Source organism: Bos mutus, chromosome 14, assembly GCF_027580195.1.
Source record: "Bos mutus isolate GX-2022 chromosome 14, NWIPB_WYAK_1.1, whole genome shotgun sequence".
Taxonomy (NCBI): domain Eukaryota; kingdom Metazoa; phylum Chordata; class Mammalia; order Artiodactyla; family Bovidae; genus Bos; species Bos mutus.
In genome coordinates, this window is record NC_091630.1 from 51,270,481 (window position 1) to 51,290,159 (window position 19,679).

Below are 19,679 nucleotides of genomic sequence, written 5' to 3' on the forward strand. Positions count from 1 at the left end.
TTGAGGGAGGCTGGGCGCGAGATTCGGCGGTGCGGACAAAACCCTGCAGGGAGACTACGAGTCCTGCAGAGCTGCCCGCTGCGGGGACAGGGCGGGGGTCGGCGCCCGCGGCAGAGCCGCGCTGGGACCGAGGCGAGGAGGCTAAGAGGCGGCGGGAGGGGCCAGGGGAGGGCAGGAGCGCGCCTGCTGACATGTTGGGGGCATCTCTGACCGGGCAGGGCCGGGGCTAAGAAGCAGAGCTGCGGGCCGGGGGCGGGTCGCGGTCCGCCCCTCCGTCCCTCCGTCCTGCCCTGCCGGGGACCTGCGTTCCGCACTCGGTCGGCCTCGGAGCGGGAGCGAGGGAAGCGGCGGGGGAGGGTCGGGGAGAAGGAGCATTCGCCCGAGGCTGGAGGAGGCTGACCCGCGTCCCCGCCCAGCCCGCGCCTATGCGGTACTTGAAGGATGGCGAAGAGGTCGCGCAGGTGGGTGACATCCCTTTCGCCCAGGCCTGTGGGCACAGCCTCGGCTCAGATTCCCTTTCCTTTCCCTCTGAGTCCCCCCCCCCACCCCCCCACCCCACCCCCCTGCGCCTACCTGGGCCCTCCGAGGCCGGGGCAGAAGTTTTCCTTCCCGCTGCGCTACAGCCGCCTCGGCCCGCTGGCCAGAGCACAGCCGTGACGTGTGGAGAGTTGGGGACCAGGGCATTTCGGACTCAGAAAGTGAGTTACAGATGCCCAGGCGGCTCCTTGGAGTCGATTCTCCCCCAGCATATGTCCAGCTCCCCACTGTCCCACAGCCACTTCTTGGGATTTGTTGGCAGGTAAGTCGGTGCGCTTTCAGGGAATACGCTCCGCACCGGAAGGTGGTGGTGTCCTACCCGGACGGCCTGAAAATGCTGTTCTAGGGCCTCTTACTCTCTGGATTCCTGAGCCAGTTACAAACGGGCTCTGTGATATACCTGGGTTGGGGACCCCTCTGCTACCTTGAAAGGTGTGGAAGTCCTCTGAGATATAGCTGAGGAGAGAGTACTTTTTTGATGTCTACTGTGATTACCATACCCATGGTCGCAGTTTCCTTCTACTGGGAAGATGTCACACTGTTAACACCAGTAACTTGATCTTAAAATAAAACAATGTGTTTGATTCACTTAATATTTTGTGTGTCCGTTGGACTCTGACTGTACTTGAGGGTTGCATAGAGGTAGGGCATTTCTTTGGTGGTGGTGGTTTTGGAAAACTTGCTAGGATGAATTTATGCATTTCGGTTTTATTTAAAGGTCACTGTAGTAGCTACTCGTAGACTTAGTGTGTAGGAATCACTCATATGACAAAAAACACTAGGGTGTCTTTTAGTTGTCAGTATTATTCAGTAAATATGAAAAGTTGTTTGACAGCGTTTCCAAACAGTTTTATCTGGATCCACAACTTCAAAGTCTCAACTAGAAGTGTTTTTCCCAAGTTGAAATTTAGTAGTAACTTCATTCATTGCAGATGTCTGTTAAAAATTGTCAACAGTCACACCATAGTATTTGTTGCTCTATTCATTTATTAAGGATCTGCTGTCTGTAAGGTATTTTTGCAGAAATCAGCATAGAATGTAATTAAGTCCCTATTAGATTATTATTTTGTACCAACTACAGAAGAGATCAAACTTTTGAAGTGGAACAAACACACACACTTCTCTTGTAGAGGATTTTCAACTTAGACACTGTTGATACTTGGGATCAGATAATTCTTTGTATTGGGAAGGCAGTGGTGGGGGCAGTGGGGAGTGCTGTCCTGTGCTTTGTAGAATGTCTAGCAGCATCCCTGGCCTCTGTCCCATGGATGTCAGTAACACCTCATTTCCCCAGGTGTGACAATCAAAAAATGTCTTCAGACATTACCACCGAATGTCTGTTGAAGGGCAAAATCACCCAGGTGAGAATTACTGCTCTAGAACATTAAGGACCTGACTGACTTCTCAGTCTTCAGAAAAGATAGATATTAAAAGCTCCTGTAACTATAATTACTGAAGTATTGATTTAGGCCTTTTCTTTTGTATTTTTAAACATACCTTCTTTAAGCAAGGTGACAAACGAATATTGTCAACTCAGTAACAGGAGTTTGTATACAGTGTGCGGCATTATCTGCTTGTCTGTATTGATGTTAATCTTATTTGAAACAGTTTCTTGGCTAATGCTATCATCAGCAGTTAGTTATGGTTAGACATGGATGCTTGAATGTCAGAACCCTGCCTTCTTCAGTTAGTTTTTTGTCCATAATTTGTGTATGCTTCATAATAATAGGCTAAGAAGCAAGCGATTTCATGATTAATTTGCTGGTGTACGTTATTTTGTTTTATTGACAATATTGTGAGCTTTGAGATCTAAATATTAATTGTACTACTGACTTTTATTCCTGTCAGCTGTATAAATTAATTGAAATGTATTACAGAATGATTGAAAGAGTCATAAGTCTGGAGTAATTAAATGTAGTGAAGCTACACTCCCTATGTGAATATACGGGTAGATGTGAGAAACTATCATTTCTGAATGGTGTATTTCTTAGGGCCTTTATCCTTGAATGTGTTTTGTTCTATGAATTCTATTTCTTGTATATGTAAATATGACTTATTTGCCCTAGAAAAAATAAAATGTGAAATGTTTTGAAGGATAAATAATCTTTATTCAGCATAGTCTCATGCCTTTACCTATGAATCTAATTTATAGTTGAATGAGAAAGGACATGAGTCAGTCACTTTGAAGTCTCCACTATACAACCATTGAACTGTTTGATTGAAAACTATACTTTGCTGTATAAAAGTTTTGCATAAGACTACAGGCATAAATCCTGTAATAACCTTTCCTGTATGATCTGAAAAAAAAAAGTAAAAAACTGTTACCTCCCGGAGAAACAGCTGAAGGATATTAGCTCTTTTAATCATTGTTTAAGATAGCTGTAGTATCTCTGGTCTGGATTGACATAGAGGAAAAAGTTTATTTAGTGTTGTGACTTTAAATAGTTTTAGGTCCCTTTGGGGGTTATAATGACATAATTTACAGGCAGTACTAAAATTGGTATATATGTTATTAATGTGTACGTGATTTTTAACCATACTTATGTATTAAGTAAGTAATTTTAGATTTTAAAAGCCAGTTCCACTCTTAAAAATTAGCTTAAAGAAATGTCATTTAGAAGCTAGAAGATGTATTTAAGTAGTAACAGATTCAGGTTTTTACCCTTGAGATGACTGGCAACTACAGTAAACTGGAAAGACAAAAGCCAACTCTCTTGAATTAGAAGATATTTTTCCATGGGGTATGCGTGTGCGTAGGAAGCAATTTTACTGTGTTGCTTCTAGTGAGATGGGTGTCATGGGTGAAAGAATACTGGAATATGAGAACTGATATGTTTAATCAACTTTGTAATTAGCGATAATATTTGGAGAAAGCAAGTAAACTCTATATCCCAGTTTTTTGTCTCAATATAAGAGGTTTGGATTTTGTGGTCTATAAGTCTTTTAATATATTTCCTATTTTGAACTCTTTGTAATCATCTTTCTTCATTTAAAAATATACACATGCTAGTGGAATAAAATAGAAATGTTCTCGCATTGTTTTTGTTTATGGATCGCTAGGTAGAACTCCCTTCAGTATATATTTCATTATTGCTATTCATGGTCAGATGAAGTCCAATTTGTCTTACTATAATAATGCTAGGTTGCAGTCTAGATTTGAAATTAAGATATTCATGTATGCAGTACATCATGTTAACCACTGGGTGGCCTGATTTCACTTTACTAAATCAAGCTGGTAAATTTTCAGGCCTTGAATTTGATTGAACTTAAAAAAATGCAAATACACAGTTATCCTGTCAAGACAGTATAATAAAGATGTATTTTTTGATTATGATAAAAATACTTAGGCTTGATGCAGTTTAATTTAAAATTAAACTGTCAAGTTGAAGTGGTTTTGCTAGAAAAAATTTTATAGAACTACTGATAATTCTCTTAATTTCAAATCTGTAGTTTCTATTCAAATAAAATAAATTTTGAACAATTTCAAATTCTTCCTTTGGCACACCTCATTTTAATCTTTTCAGGTAGAATAATTGATGTCCTTTTTTTATTTTTTATTTTTATTTTTTATTGATGTCCTTTAAAATTGAACTTCTCTTGAATGTTTTATCTTGATGTTGCCAAGTGTGAATAGTTTGTGTATTATTTCACAGGGAAAGTTATGAGTATCACATCCTATTAGCTTAACCCCAGTGTAGAATTACTTTTAAACAATTTTCCTGGTCTAATGAGTCATAATATTTTTGTGTGTGTGCGTGTGTGCTTCCTTTTGCTGTTTCATAACTACCCTAATCGCTTTGTTCATAATCTACAAAAGTTTTTGAACATAGTACTTAGGTTACATATTAGACAGTTACAGAATAAATATTTTCTTTGACTTAAAAAATAAAACTGGCAGAATGATTCTGGAAACCAATTCCTGGAGAGAGATTCAGAGACCAAATTCCTCTTCTATTTATGCCTTGTGACTGGAGAAATAATTTCACCTATTTTTACTGTCTTCTAGATTAGTCACTCTAGGCTTAGAAATGGTTTATCTATTTATAGATAGATAGTAGAAAGTTGACTTTATTTAGCTATTAGATATTGCTAACATTGATTGCTACAATACAGAAATACTAAAAAATGAAATAAAAATCAGAGAAATAAAGCAAATGAAATATGATTTGTTTTGGTGGTGTCTAATGTTTTGAAGGTGTCTAACCATTATTAAGGGTTCCCTGATAGCTCAGTTGGTAAAGAATCTGCCTGCAATGAACCCGGGTTCGATCCCTGGGTTGGGGAGATACCCTGGAGAAGGGAAAGGCTACCACCCACTCCAGTATTCTGGCCTGGAGAATTCCAGGAACTGTATAGTCCACGGGGTCTCAGAGTCAGACACGACTGAGCAACTTTCACTTCAGTTCACTTCAACCATTATTAAGCAGTGAAACTTTTTCACTGTTAAGTGGTAAAAGTAGAACATTGGTGATGTTATTTGTGGGGTTTTATCCCTTCCCAGTTTTCTTTGCAAAGCGTAGACATCCTTAGGCATCTTTATGTTGTTCAGTTCAGTTCAGTTCACTCAGTCATGTCTGACTCTTTGCGATCCCATGAACCGTAGCACGCCAGACCTCCCTATCCATCACCAACTCCCAGAGTCCACCCAAACCCATGTCCATCGAGTTGGTGATGCCATCCAACCATCTCATCCTCTGTCGTCCCCTTCTCCTGCCGTCAATCTTTCCCAACATCAGGGTCTTTTCCAATGAGTCAACTCTTCGCATGCGGTGGCCAAAGTATTGGAGTTTCAGCTTCAACATCAGTCCTTCCAATGAACACCCAGGACTGATCTCCTTTAAGATGGGACTGGTAGGATCTCCTTGCACTCCAAGGGACTCTTGAGAGTCTTCTCCAACACCACAGTTCAAAAGCATCAATTCTTCAGCGCTCAGCTTTCTTTATAGTCCAACTCTCACATCCATACATGACCACTGGAAAAACCATAGCCTTGACTAGACAGACCTTTGTTGACAAAGTAATGTCTCTGCTTTTTAATATGCTGTCTAGGTTGGCCATAACTTTCCTTCCAAGGAGTAACTAGTGATAATTTCCTAGGATCTTTTCTGTCACGCTTACTTGAAAGTTTTATCATCCTTTTAACAATTATATAAATAATACAGAAATAACTTAATGCTTGCACCAAGAAGTAGTTAGGTAGATAGATTCTAGGAAAGCCCCAGTGGTAGAGAGATGGATTCTAAGAATTCTGCTTTAATCCTCTCTCACACTCAACCACTCAAAAAACCCAGCTTCCTGAACATGATGGCCATGCTTTTGCAAAACAGATAATGAAACCTCTTGTAGAAATAGAAATTTCTCACAAATCAAGTATGTGGTTAAAAAATAAGGCAGATTTTTAAAGTTAAAATGAACACGTTTTCAGGAAGATCATTCCTTGGAAACTAGTCTTTTGACCAAAACAACATTTTTGGACGCATATCTTTAAAATGTTTTGTTAAGAACCTTACAGTGAATTTTGTACAGATTAATGTAGGTATTTTTGTGAATAATCAAAGTTTATATGAATGAGTCCCCAAATTTAAAGTTATTTTCAAATAACCTAATTTTTAAACCATAATTTTAAAATATGCTGTTGGGGAAGCTGTTGGGGTCTGAGAAAAGGGAATAAAAGAGGGAACCTGTAAAAACCATAACTGAGGGCTGTTTGGGAAGGCTGGAAGTGTTAATGTTGCGGGGGACAGTTGTAGGAAAGGTTAGGCTGTATTGGTAGATACCTCAAAGAACACTTTCTGTACTGAATATTTTCTTTACATTTGTTTCAGCAGGTTTATGCTTCTTAAAATTCTACCACTTGGCGGTGCATTTGGATTTTGAAAGTTCTTTTTATGGGAGTATTTTTCACCTCCTCCTAGAGGTATTTTGTTTAACAAAAAAGGTTGTTTTTTTTTTTTCTCTCATATCAATTTGAGATCACCTGTATTGAGGGAGGTGGAAGTTTTGATTGGGTTGGGAAAGAGTGAGGTAATTTTGGAATACAGAATAGTTGGAGGAGGTGAAAGCGTAAGCAATCATTCAGTAATTTTACAATTATTTGAATGGTCAAGTCTCGGACTTGGTACAGAGAGGTGAACGTATTAGACGTGGTCTTTGCACTCCTGAGTTGTTTGGATGGGAAGCATAGATGCCATGAGTGCATATAGTGGACAGTAAGCTTCGGTATGGTGTTTTATCAGGTTTAATAGCCGCCTTAGAAATTTATGAAGTCATTGCATCCTGAACCATCTCCAACTTAACAATTTAATCATCATTAATCAGGTGATATTTCCGATAGCTGAAGATGGCTGCAAATAACAGGTATTTCTTTAATTAAGCCTGTGCTTTTATTTTTAGCATAGTTTATCAAAATAATCATATATGGAAATGTAGGACTGGCAGATTATTAAATAGGCATTGGCTTTAGGGGAGAAAGGATTGAAATACTGACGTGCATTGAACTAGAGAAGCAGTTAGGTGTCATAGCTAGTTGGGGGATTTTGGTATCTTGTTTGGTCAGATAATTTTTGGTCAGATGTAATTGACAAATCAAGGAAATTAGAAGTTCCTGCAAAGGCTCTGTAAACAGTATATATTAAATCTAGGCCTTCATTTTCCACAATGTCTGTTACTCAGAAAGGTTAAATAAATATTAGCTCATGTTATTTTCAGATGTTCATATCTTGGTTCAGTCCACTGACTACTCAGAATTCTCTAATTCAGTTTATCATTAAGACCTGCTCTCTTTTCTAGAGTTTTGTGCTCTCGTGGCTTTAACTTTTGTCTGTGTGCTAGTGATTGCCAAAACTAAGTATCCCCTAGACCTAGAGATGAGCAGAAGATCCACATGCCCAGTTATCTTCAAGATCTGCTCTGCCCAATAGGAGAGCCACTGGTCACATGTGGCTGTTGAGCTCTTGATGTACTACTAGTCTGAATTGCTGTGTACTTTTTATTTTATTACATCTAAAAAATTTTATTTTTGTTTTTCTGGTTACCTGTGTCTGAAGCTAGGAATTCACTTTGTTGCTCCCGGGCTGTTTCTATCAGCTTCATCTTCTTGTTATTTTTCTCTTTTGCCTCTGGCTCTCTTTTCTCCTGGACAATGCATGCCAGATTTCAAAGACTTAAGAAGAAAAGAATGTAAAACATTTTGTGATTATGTTGATTACATGTTGAATTGATCACTTAAAAATAGATTGGGTTAAGTATTATTTCTTATTAAAATTAATTTCACCTGTTTTTTTAAACTGTGGTTGCTAATAAATTACTTAGGTGGCTTGCATTATGTTTCTACTGGACAATGCTTTGTAGATACATGTAGTATCCACCTGTGTATTTCTCAAGTACCTTGAAATCAGTTCAAACTACTTACTCTCCTCATTCCCTTTTCCTTCCCAAAGTTCTTTTTCTCCTTCTACTCCTTATCTCAGCAGATAGTTCTGTGTTTCCAAAGCCAGAAATTTGGAGTTGTCCTTGAATCTTCTTCCCATGTCTCATATTGATCAGTTGAACAAAATCCTTTTGTTTATACTTTTTTCTCAGTTTTATGTGTCTTTCTGTTGCTACTATCATGACCTTAGTTGGTTTATTCTTTTATGGTTTCTCGGTTTTTGTCCATTTAGATCTCTTCTACTCAAGGATATAAAAAATAATTCTACCCTAAAAGGTAGAACTAATAGGGCTAATAGGGCTTCCCTGGTAGCTCCAACAGTAAAGATTCTGCCTGCAATGCAGGAGACCCGGGTTCAATCCCTGGATCTGGAAGATCCCCTGGAAAAGGAAATGGCAACCCACTCCAATATTCTTGCCTGGAGAATTCATGGACAAAGGGGCCTACCAGGCTACAATCCATTGGGTTGCAAAGAGTTGGACAGGACTGAGCAGTTAACACTTTCACTTTCACCGTAATAGGTACTGTTATGTTTTCATTTTTAAAAGTGTAGAATATTTGCTTCATCTGAATTCTTTTATTTTAAAGTAGGACTTTAGGTTTGTTTTTAAAATAACTACCCACTGTCTTACCTTTGTTGAAAAGTCCATCTTTATCACACTGGTTGATATTATAATTGATGAAATTCCCATGTGAGGTTTTTTTCTGAATATTCTGTTCCATTGATCTGAGGAGTATTTATTGTTTCTCTGCAGTATTTTCTGGTATTTGGTAGTGCTAATTCTCTTTCTCTCTCTCTTTTTAGAGCTTTTCTGGGTATTACTGCTTGTTTGTTTTTCTATATGAACTATAGAATCAGCTTGTCTGTGTTCCTCTGAAAATCTATTGGTATTTTTATTCATTTAATTTAAGTTTATGAATTAATTTACGGAGAATGGACTTCTGTAATATTGTTTTCATGCCCAAGAATGTGGTCTGATTGTTTTTTCATTTGTTCTGTGTCTCCTGATAGTGTTTTGTAGTTTACTATATCTTGATCTTGTATATTCAAATTATTTCTACATATTTTAACTTTTTTGCTGTTGGTGTTGTAAATGGCTCATATCTTACATTATGTCTTTTAACTGACTGTGTTTTGTATTTTACCATTATCATTGCCAGGCCCTAATAATTTCTTATTTGGATTCTTGTGAAAGATCACTAATTGATCTTCCTCCATCTCTCCACATTCCTGCCAGTGATTTTTTTCTGAAACACAAGATATTTGTCTTTTGCTCCTTTACTTAAATTCCTTTAACTCTGTAGGTTAAAGATCAGATTAAGAATAAAGGCCAAACTCCTTAGCATGACGTAAAGGTTATCACTTGGCCCTTGCTGACATATCTAGCTTCATTCCTCTGGTATCAGTAAGCACTATAGCTCCTGTCCATTTTGTGACTGTTAATATTTTTATACTTGAATAATCTCATTGGACATATGTCTGCTAGTCTGAGTGGCTTATTTAGTTGTATCTATGTGTTCAGATTTAGTGATTGAATTCACATATTTAAATAAAAATCTTGATTTCAAATTGTGTTGTTTTCAGTGAGGATGAGGATGATGACCTTCAGTATGCTGATCATGATTATGAAGTACCACAACAAAAAGGGTTGAAGAAACTCTGGAACAGAGTAAAATGGACAAGAGACGAGGTGATTATGTGTAATATGGTTTACTAATTCCATACTTGTATTTCTTGATTAATAAGATATGTATTAAAGATACTTAAAAACACAACATGAGAATAGTTATCCCTCAGCTAACTTGCACATTTTTCTTCTTCAACCATACATAAAGAGTGGGTTGATGTTGAGACTGACAGAATTAGTTTAGTAAACGGGAGAACATGTGTGATAATGGCTTCAGTGTTTCTAAAAATGGCCACCAGATATAACGTGAAAGAATTGGACAGTGTATTTAGGAATAGGGGAATAGGGTGAGGGAAAGCTTTTTCATTTTCATAAACCTGTCTTAATAGGATGACAAGTTAAAGAAGTTGGTTGAACAACATGGAACTGATGATTGGACTCTAATTGCTAGTCATCTTCAAGTAAGTGAAACACTCTCTCATACTGCTAACACTAATGATTTAGGCCAAGGGGTTACATTTGCTGTTTTTCAGAAATGTGTCTATGTTATTTTAGATTTAGGTTCCTGTCCTAAAAACAACTGTTTTGTTCTGCTCTTCCTACAGTTGGAAACTTAGAAAGTCTGTTGTTTTTTTTTTTTTTAGTAATTAGTTTATCTGGGGACCTAAAAAGATGGCTGACCTAAAGCAAAAATGATACCAACTTTGGATAGGGCTTTATAAATATTTGCTAATCAATGTTAAAACATTTTGAGAGAAGTTAAATCTATTGAAATACTTTTGGTAACTAATAAAACCAGAAGAAGCTATGTTGCTGTGAGAATTAGAAGTAACGTATAGGATGTTTGGCACAGTGCCTTACATTTAGCACATGTTCAATAAATAGAATCTAAATTAGAAAAGCTGCGTACATTAGCTTTATCAGTTTAACTTCAGTGGTATAACAGCAAATAGAGTCAACAGAGAAATGCTACAAGGACGTACAAGAACAACCTGATTATTTTGAGAAAATGATAACCTTAAAGTGAATCAGCATTGATGTACCGAAGCTATACATGAAGACGCTCAGTATGAATAAAAACAAGTCCACTAGGCATCAGGAGAGACCTGTGGTTAAATACAGTATTTGTATTTATGTCCTTCAAAATTATCTGTAATCCTGTATATGAACTAATATCTTTAGAAACTAAATCACTAAAAGAAAAGTTGTGTTATTAGTATTATCCTTGTAATACACCGGACTTACTAGGTCATGAATTGACTAAAAATAAGGCTACACTTATTAATAATTTTTAAAGTTTGACATGTTTCTACATAAGGCTTTACCGTGGTAAATTTCATTTTCCTTTTGAACTTCAGTGCTTAAATATTTAACTGATATATAATGTATATCAATCTGGATATATTTAGTTTTTTCTTGATAACTTGGAGTTATCATTTATAAACATCCTTTAAATGCCATGCAGTAGTCTAGTAGTGCCTTTTGGGTTTTTTTTTTTAATTGTGTAGAGTTAGGTACTGCTATACTCTATGAATCCAGGCTGCTATGCTGTTTGAGTTTGTACGTCTACATTGTTTAGTTGTCTGTTTACTCCCTTTTATTCATCAGCACATTTCTTTATGTTAATATCTGTGTTGTTTTGCTTTTTTGCTGTGTTATCAGGCAGGGTATAGAGATAAATAATTTTAATTTCAAATATATAATTTTTATTTATACTCTAAGCAATGCTGACAACTTTAATTAAAAATGAATTGGGATAATAGGCATATAAAATAAATACTGCAGTTTTAGAGAATGCTATTGAATATATTATTCCTGGAAACTTTCTTCTTAAGGTTGTGAAAGTTTGGAAGACAGTTGTTCATTAACAAAATCATCTAAATTCTTTCAGAATCGTTCTGATTTTCAATGCCAACATCGGTGGCAGAAAGTTTTAAATCCAGAATTGATAAAGGGTCCCTGGACTAAAGAAGAAGATCAGAGGGTAACGTTCATATTCTTTATTTTCACTGTGTAGGTGGACTTGCTTTTTTTCCTTACTAATACATTGGTTTTGGGTCACATAAATACATGTTTTAATCACCTGGATTTGTTCTCTGGGGACTGCTTGCACTAACATTGAAAATTGAGTATTTTGAGATGTAGTTTTTTCAGAATTGAGTCGAACCAACTGTAATATAATATAGCTTTTGCTGTCTGCAAGTTTGGTTTGTAGAATAAAAAATACTGTCAGCTTAGTCACCTTTTTAGAGCTTAGGTTAGCGACATTTAGGGCATAGTTTCTTACTGAAAATTCAGTTAGCATTTTAAAAACAATTTAATTTTATTCTTATTTTATCTGAAAACTTGAGGTATAAGGAAGTTATTCTTTAACTTTCCCTCTTAACCTAAAATGGGCTCCCATATAAGACAGATATCTTATCATCGTGTTCCCAGAGAGCTAGAGGATTCAAAACCAAGGTAATTCTTTGTGTTATGAAAGTATGAGAAGAATGGGAGAGTTACTGTCCTCTTCTGAGAATTACCCTTTAGTTCATGCTCTTTATGGCATCATGTTATTAATGTAGTTGGAAAATTAGAGCATTTTTACTGCCACTCAAAAAAAAAAAATTCACTAGGCTCAGAACTGATCTGATTTACTTGGTAGCCAATGGTAGGTTTTAAAATGTGTGATTTATATCCTTTCAGTTTGAGAAAGAAAGTAATGAATAGACAGTAACTATAAATCCTTCCTGCTTCCAAAATGATTTATTTGGCTTTCAGCTAAGCATTAAAAAAAATGTAAGAGTAGAAAATCTTTAAGTCTCAACATTTTACTGTTATTTCATATTAATTTTGTATGAAACAATTTAATTTACAGGTCTCTTTAATACCTTGTATTTAGATAAGTTTGGGATCAATTTTTGAACTTGGCAAATGCTGAAGGAATATTTTTAGCAAAATTTTTTTTTTTAATTATACTTGTGGTTTGGATTTAATGCATTTAAAATAGCATTCTTGAGTTATGTTTTAAGATTCTATCAAGGTAGTGCTTTTTAAAAATTGAGGTATGTGGGACTTCCCTGGCGATCCAGTGGTTGAGACTCCACACTCCCAATGCATGGGACACTGATTTGATCCCTGGTTGGGTAGCTAAGATCCTACATGCTATAGGGGGTGGCCTAAAACAATAGATAAAATAAAAATTGGGATATAATTATATATTAGTTCCTGGAGAAGGAAATGGCAACCCATTCCAGTATTCTTGCCTGGAAAATCCCACAGTTGGAGGAGCCTAGCAGGCTACAGTCCATGTGGTCGCAAAGAGTGGGACATGACTCAGTGACTTCACTTTCACTTATATATTAGTTTCAGATGTACAACATAATATATATGACATGACAGTCAGTTCAGTCACTCAGTTGTGTCCAACTCTTTGAGACCCCTTGGACTGCAGCACACCAGGCTTCCCTGTCCATCACCAACTCCGGAGCCTACTCAAACTCATGTCCATCGTGGCAGTGATGCCATCCAACCATCTCATCCTCTTTTGTTCCTTTCTCTTCCCGCCTTCAGTCTTTCCCAGCATCAGGGTCTTTTTCAGTGAGTTGGTTCTTTGCATCAGGTGGCCAAAGTATTGGAGTTTCAGCTTCAGTCCTTCCAATGAATATTCAGGGTTGATTTCCTTTAGGATGGACTGGTTGGATCTCCTTACAGTCCAAGGGACTCTCAAGAGTCTTCTCCAACACCACACAGTTCAAAGCATCAATTCTTTGGTGCTCAGCTTTATAGCCCAACTCTCACATCCGTGCATGACTACTGGAAAAACCATAGCTTTGACTAGACAGACCTTTATTGCTAAAGTAATGTCTTTGATTTTTAATATGCTGTCTAGGTTGGTTATAGCTTTTCTTCCAAGGAGCAAGCGTCTTTTAATTTCATCACTGCAGTCACAATCTGCAGTGATTTTGGAGACCCCAAAGATAAAGTCTGTCACTGTTTCCATTGTTTCCCCATCTGTTTGCCATGAAGTGATGGGTCTAGATACTATGATCTTAGTTTTCTGAAAGTTGAGTTTTAAGCCAGTTTCTTCACTCTCCTCTTTCACTTTCATCAAGAGGCTCTTTAGTTCCTCTTCACTTTCTGCCATAAGGGTGGTATCATCTGCTTGTCTGAGGTTACTGATATTTCTCCCAGCAATCTTGATTCCATCTTGTGCTTCAACCAGCCCAGCATTTCATATGATGTACTCTGAATATAAGTTAAATAAGCAGGGTGACAGTATACAGCCTTGACCTACTCCTTTCCCCATTTGGAACCAGTCTGTTGTTCCATCTCCAGTTCTAACTGTTGTTTCTTGACCTGCATACAGATTTCTCAGGAGGCAGGTCAGGTGGTCTGATATTCCCATCTCTTTAAGAATTTCCCACAGTTCGTTGTGATCCACACAGTCAAAGGCTTTGGCGTAGTCAATAAAGCAAAAGTAGATGTTTTTCTGGAATTCGCTTGCTTTTTCGATGATCCAGTGGATGTTGGCAGTTTGATCTCTGGTTCCTCTGCCTTTTCTAAATCCAGCTTGAACATCTGAAAGTTCACAGTTCATGTACTATTAAAGCCTGGCTTGGAGAATTTTGAACATTACTTTGTTGTGAGATGAGTGCAATTGTGCAGTAGTTTGAACATTCTTTGGTATTGTCTTTCTTTGGGATTGGAATGATAACTGACCTTTTCCTGTCCTATGGCCACTGCTGAGTTTTCTAGACCACTGCAAATCTCATTAATATCTATCCCTGTACATAGTTATTCATATTTTTTCTTGTGGTAAGAACTTTTCAGATCTACTCTCTTAGCAGCTTTCAATATGCAATACAGTATTACTAACTATAGCTACTGTACTGTATAGTACAGTATATCCGCATGACTTATTTATTTTTTAAAAAATCATACTTTTTAAACTTTCTTTTTCTTTTTCTTAGGTTATTGAATTAGTTCAGAAATATGGGCCAAAAAGATGGTCTTTAATTGCAAAACATTTAAAAGGAAGAATAGGCAAGCAGTGTAGAGAAAGATGGCATAATCATCTGAATCCTGAGGTAAAGAAGTCATCCTGGACAGAAGAGGAGGACAGGATTATCTATGAAGCACATAAGCGGTTGGGAAATCGTTGGGCAGAAATTGCCAAACTACTTCCTGGAAGGTACTTATACAAATGAATATATATTTTCCTGTACTTTAAACTTGATCTTTATTATGGTTACTATTAAATATATTTATAGGTACCCCATGACTTTTATTTATAATTAAAATTTAGACTGCAGAATACAAGCAAACCTTTGTGATATTTGTAGTGTATTTTGTGGGAAGGAATATAATTACTTTTTTAACAAAATATTTTATAGGAGTAATTTGTGCAACAAAATGATAGACCTTTAGATTATGTAAACATTTAATGCACTCCCCCAAATTATGGTTACATATCAGTGCCAATCAAGCAGTCTTTTTACAAACTAAGCTGTAATGGAATCTAAGTTGAAGAGATTTCTTTCATATTGGATTCTTTGCATAAGACCAGAGAATAACAAATACACTGGCTGAAATAAATTGCTCTGAAAGTGCATTAGAGAAAATTCAGTTCTTAAACAGTGCTTTAGATCCTGAGTAGTATATATATATCCATGTGGCTAAAATATGGAGTTTCCATCAGGAGCAGTGATGGGCTACATATACACTATACATTGCATTGGTTCAGATGCTTCCTAGCCATTTGTAGTACAGTAGACCAGCAATTTTGGGAAAATCCATTACTCAGAAGGTGTGCACTTGTTTTTTATTGTTGTAGTCTCTGTGTAGTACATAGTAGTTAATTAAATGCATTTACATGTATCCTTTTTTTTACAGAAATAAAATACTTTTATTGTTGAATAAACATTAACTCAGAATGTGATGCCCATCATAGGCAATCTGATAAAAGACTGAAAAAAAAAAGATAAATCTCACCTTCACCCACATAACCAAGCAGATATGATCCATTTCATGTAGGTTCTCAAGATAATATTTAGTCCTAAGTCAGAAGACTTGATAGCACCATTTTATTTCATGTAGTTCATCCTATATTTACCTAGCAATTGGAGTGCCCATCTGTTGTCAATTATTGGCTTTATGTAAAGGAAAAACAGACTTCTCGTATCTTTTTGTTAGAAGGTAGTTTTACAACTTGGAATCAGGTCAGCTAAAGTTGAGCTCCTTTCCTGATGGAACTTGGAGATAGAGCACTATATTCTATATATTCTTAATTAATCTTCATATACTTGTGAAATAATGTAGAGCAATATATTGCAGAGCAATATTTGTCTTAGAGAAATTAGTGTTAAGTTTTTTTATCTAAGTTACTGAAGCTGGTTGAGGAACTTCTCATGTTTTCAGTCTTTGATACATATTTACTATCCATAGAACGGTAGCTTAATGCTTAGCATAAAGTAGGTTCTCAGTAAATGTTTGTGTATTTTTTAAAATGTATACTATAAGTAGCTGTAGGTTGAAGGCTTCCATTTTTACAAGGGGGACTTAGGTAAAAGGGGAGCCAATGAACTTTTTCTTCCATAGGAGTTTTGTTGATAAGAAATGAAGATGAATACTGGAATTCTGTCTTTTTATGACCGTATTTGATCTTGGCTTCAAGGCTTTTGCCCTTGTTATGCTCTTTATCTGGAATGCTCTTTTTAATTTTTTTTTCTGTTCTTGTATGACTAGTTCATTCTTGTCCTTCAGATTTTAGCTTCACTGTCCCCTCAAAATTGCTCAAAATCAAAATTACTGTAGTTACTCACTTTCTCTTATTACTTTAAATGATCTGCATTGCACTGTTTTTCTTTTTTTTTCTTTTTTTTATTGTATTTTTTAATTTTACAATATTGTATTGGTTTTGCCATATATCAATATGAATCCGCCACAGGTATACACGTGTTCCCCATCCTGAACCCTCCTCCCTCCCCGTACCATCCCTCTGGGTCATCCCAGTGCACCAGCCCCAAGCATCCAGTATCGTGCATCAAACCTGGACTGGCGACTCGTTTCATATATGATATTATACATGTTTCAATGCCATTCTCCCAAATCATCCCACCCTCTCCCTCTCCCACAGAGTCCAAAAGACTGTTCTATGATTTTCTTCTTATTTATTTTTTTTGTTTTTCTTTTCTTCCCTCCTTCCCTGCTACCATGCTTCCTGTGAAGATGTAAGCCCCAAGAGAGCTGGGACTTTATCTTATTGCCTTATCTCCAGTGTTTAGAAATGTATTTGACATACAGACATACAGTATATTTTTTTAATTTAAAAAAGTATCTAATTTTACCAGTTGTAAAAATTTAAGTACTTTGTATACTTTATATGGTGTTAAAAATCTATGGAGTCCTCTTTTTCTTTTTAAAATATACACTTTAATTTCTTAGGACTGATAATTCTATCAAAAATCATTGGAATTCTACTATGCGGAGAAAAGTGGAGCAGGAAGGCTACTTACAAGATGGAATAAAATCAGAACGATCTTCATCTAAACTTCAACACAAACCTTGTGCAACTATGGACCATTTGCAAACCCAGAATCAATTTTACATACCTGTTCAGGCACATATTTTTAATACTTTTTTGTTTAAATATCTTTTTTAGTTGCTCTTTGGGAAGGTGTTTAGTTTCTTAGTAGGATAAAAACAAAATGTATTAAGAGAAACAGACATTTAAATTTCCAAAATGAAAAAATATACCATTACTAGCTGTTAAACCATTGTTGTTGTTTAGTCGCTAAGTCATGTCCGACTCTCTGAAACCCCATGGACTGTAGCCTGCCAGGCTCCTCTGTCCATGGGATTCTGCAGGCAAGAATACTGGAGTGGGTTGCCATTTCTTTCTCCATTAGTGGAAGTTTATCTCTGCTTGTTTTGATTGGTAAATATTTTGGGAACAAATTCATTAAAATATTTCCTTTTATATATCATTTTTACAGTATCTAATTATGAAACTTAGTATGTACATTTCCTGTCATTCGCTGAATCTTCATGATTCAAAGCTAATGATCATTTGTGCTTTAATATTGATTATAGTTTTCTTTTAAAAAATTTTTAGCGTGATTGTAGTATAGCTTGCCTGTAAAAGGTGAGTGTATATGAATAATGGTTTAAAGGAGAGAACAGTCAAAAATATTTCAAGCCATCATTTACGAGTGTGTGGTAAATAATTGGTTCTTGGGCATTCAGCTTTGCTGTTCCCTCATCCCTTAGCTGATAGAGTGAATTCAGCCTTTGTTTAGACCGGTTCATTGCAGATTACCCACATTCATCATAGGGCAGGCTCTGTTTTCCTTTCAAAGCATTTTCCTACCTGCAAGAAATGAGGAGTTTTCATGAGCTTTGTTTTACCTTTTCCCTGTTTACTTGTCTGTCGTCCCATTTTTCATGTTGAGCAGTTCTTAATTTTTGTCACATAGAATGTAAAGATTAAGTCAGGGCTTAAAAGTATCTACTGCAAGATAAATTTTGGCTTGTGGTTAACAATCTGTGGTTAGTATTTAATTTTATTAATTTTATTCCAGATTTAACTTTATTCCACTAAATGGACATTATTTTTTTTAGACATAATTTTCAAAGAACCTCTTTAAAAAGGTAGTGACATCTTAATTTACAAATAGGAAAACTTGCAAAGACAGTACAGTTATCTGCTGATACTTAGTACCTTAAGATTTCTGTTGTCTCTTTACATTTTTCTTTAGAGTCCTAAATTTCAGCAGCATAAACTGGAACATTCTGCTTCTGCCTTAAAGATTATCTTTAAATTTATTTTTTTTAACTCACAGGATAATTTTTTAAATTATTTGGGGCCAATTGAGTGTTTAATACGCTCAATCAGAATATATTAGAATGTGAGAGTATTTCTTGTACTTTAAGAATTATTTACCTTTGAATGATTCTTGAAAGATTTGTGTATTCATAGTTCAAGTTATTTAAACTGCTGAAAAGCTAATTCTAATTTTGACTTGAAAGAAAAAAATGGATTGGTATGAAGTACTGTCACAGGTTAAAATGAAAAGTTTGAGAAAGATGTTTCTAATTCATTGGAAGTTGAGCAATAACTGATATTAATCAAATGTAAAAATTAAGTTCTGTGTTAGAAGTTATACATAATGCTTCTGCATTAGTGATTTACATAGGCCATTATGGAAGATAGACAATTTCCTATTTATATTTATTAGATTTTAAGGTTTTAAAAAATCTTATGAGGTTCTTCTCAAATTTCTCCCTACCACTGCACACTAAATTTGCATGCAACTTCAAAAACTTTATTACAGATTCTTTAGAAAAGAGACAGAATAATTCATTGTCTATTGTCAAAGTATTAAAAATACATGAGTGATTCTGATTGTTTTTCTGAGACAAATAATAGAAGCAGCCTCTGTTTTCATATCTTCCTATACTGAGATTGGCATGGGGGGGGAGGTGGTAGGAGTAGGAGATGTGAATATTGAAGACTTGCTTTAGTCTCCAGCTGCATAAGTGCTTCATATGGACCAATCAGTCCTTTGCCCTGAATGATAAAACACAAATACTTTGTCTTCTCCAGGAGATAGAGCAATCCTTTAATAGCAGATTTTAAAAAACACTAGGTAGATATTGTAGATAATAAGTAGACTGATTGGGTGATAAATCTAGTCCAAGTAATTCTCATATTTCATTTAGGGGAAAATAGGTCTTTGCTAAGAGTTATGCCTTTTAGTCAATAGATTTTAAGAATAAGATGGAGCTCTTAAGAAATTACTATATGTGTAAATACTCAAAGTTAACAGAGCTACTGTTCCATGTTGATATTTTATTCAGCTTTTGTCTTTGCCTCAGATTTTTAAAAATTTATAGTGTTATATGTTATATCATATGTTATATATATCAATGTATATCATGTTATATATTAAAACATATAATATCATATGTTTATATGATATAAATAATATTAATTTTAAATTACTTTTTTTTAGATCCCAGGCTATCAGTATGTATCACCTGAAGGCAATTGTGTAGAACATGTTCAGGCTTCTTCTGCCTTTATTCAGGTAACTTTTTAT

General features: G+C 35.9%; 1 protein-coding gene across 3 annotated transcripts in view; it reads left to right on the forward strand.

Annotated features, from left to right (window-relative positions):
* The window catches only part of MYBL1 (MYB proto-oncogene like 1), a 37,165-nt gene continuing 17,486 nt past the window's right edge, over positions 1-19,679 (forward strand). For all 3 annotated transcript variants that reach the window (XR_011466776.1, XM_005892938.3, XM_005892939.3), the window contains exons 1-7: positions 1-461; positions 9,552-9,657; positions 9,984-10,055; positions 11,486-11,578; positions 14,550-14,770; positions 17,023-17,197; positions 19,593-19,667. Coding sequence is in view for 2 of the 3 variants with exons in the window: in XM_005892938.3 (XP_005893000.1) it covers positions 442-461; positions 9,552-9,657; positions 9,984-10,055; positions 11,486-11,578; positions 14,550-14,770; positions 17,023-17,197; positions 19,593-19,667 (762 nt within the window). In the remaining variant the exon portion in view is untranslated. The remainder of the gene's footprint in view (positions 462-9,551; positions 9,658-9,983; positions 10,056-11,485; positions 11,579-14,549; positions 14,771-17,022; positions 17,198-19,592; positions 19,668-19,679) is intronic.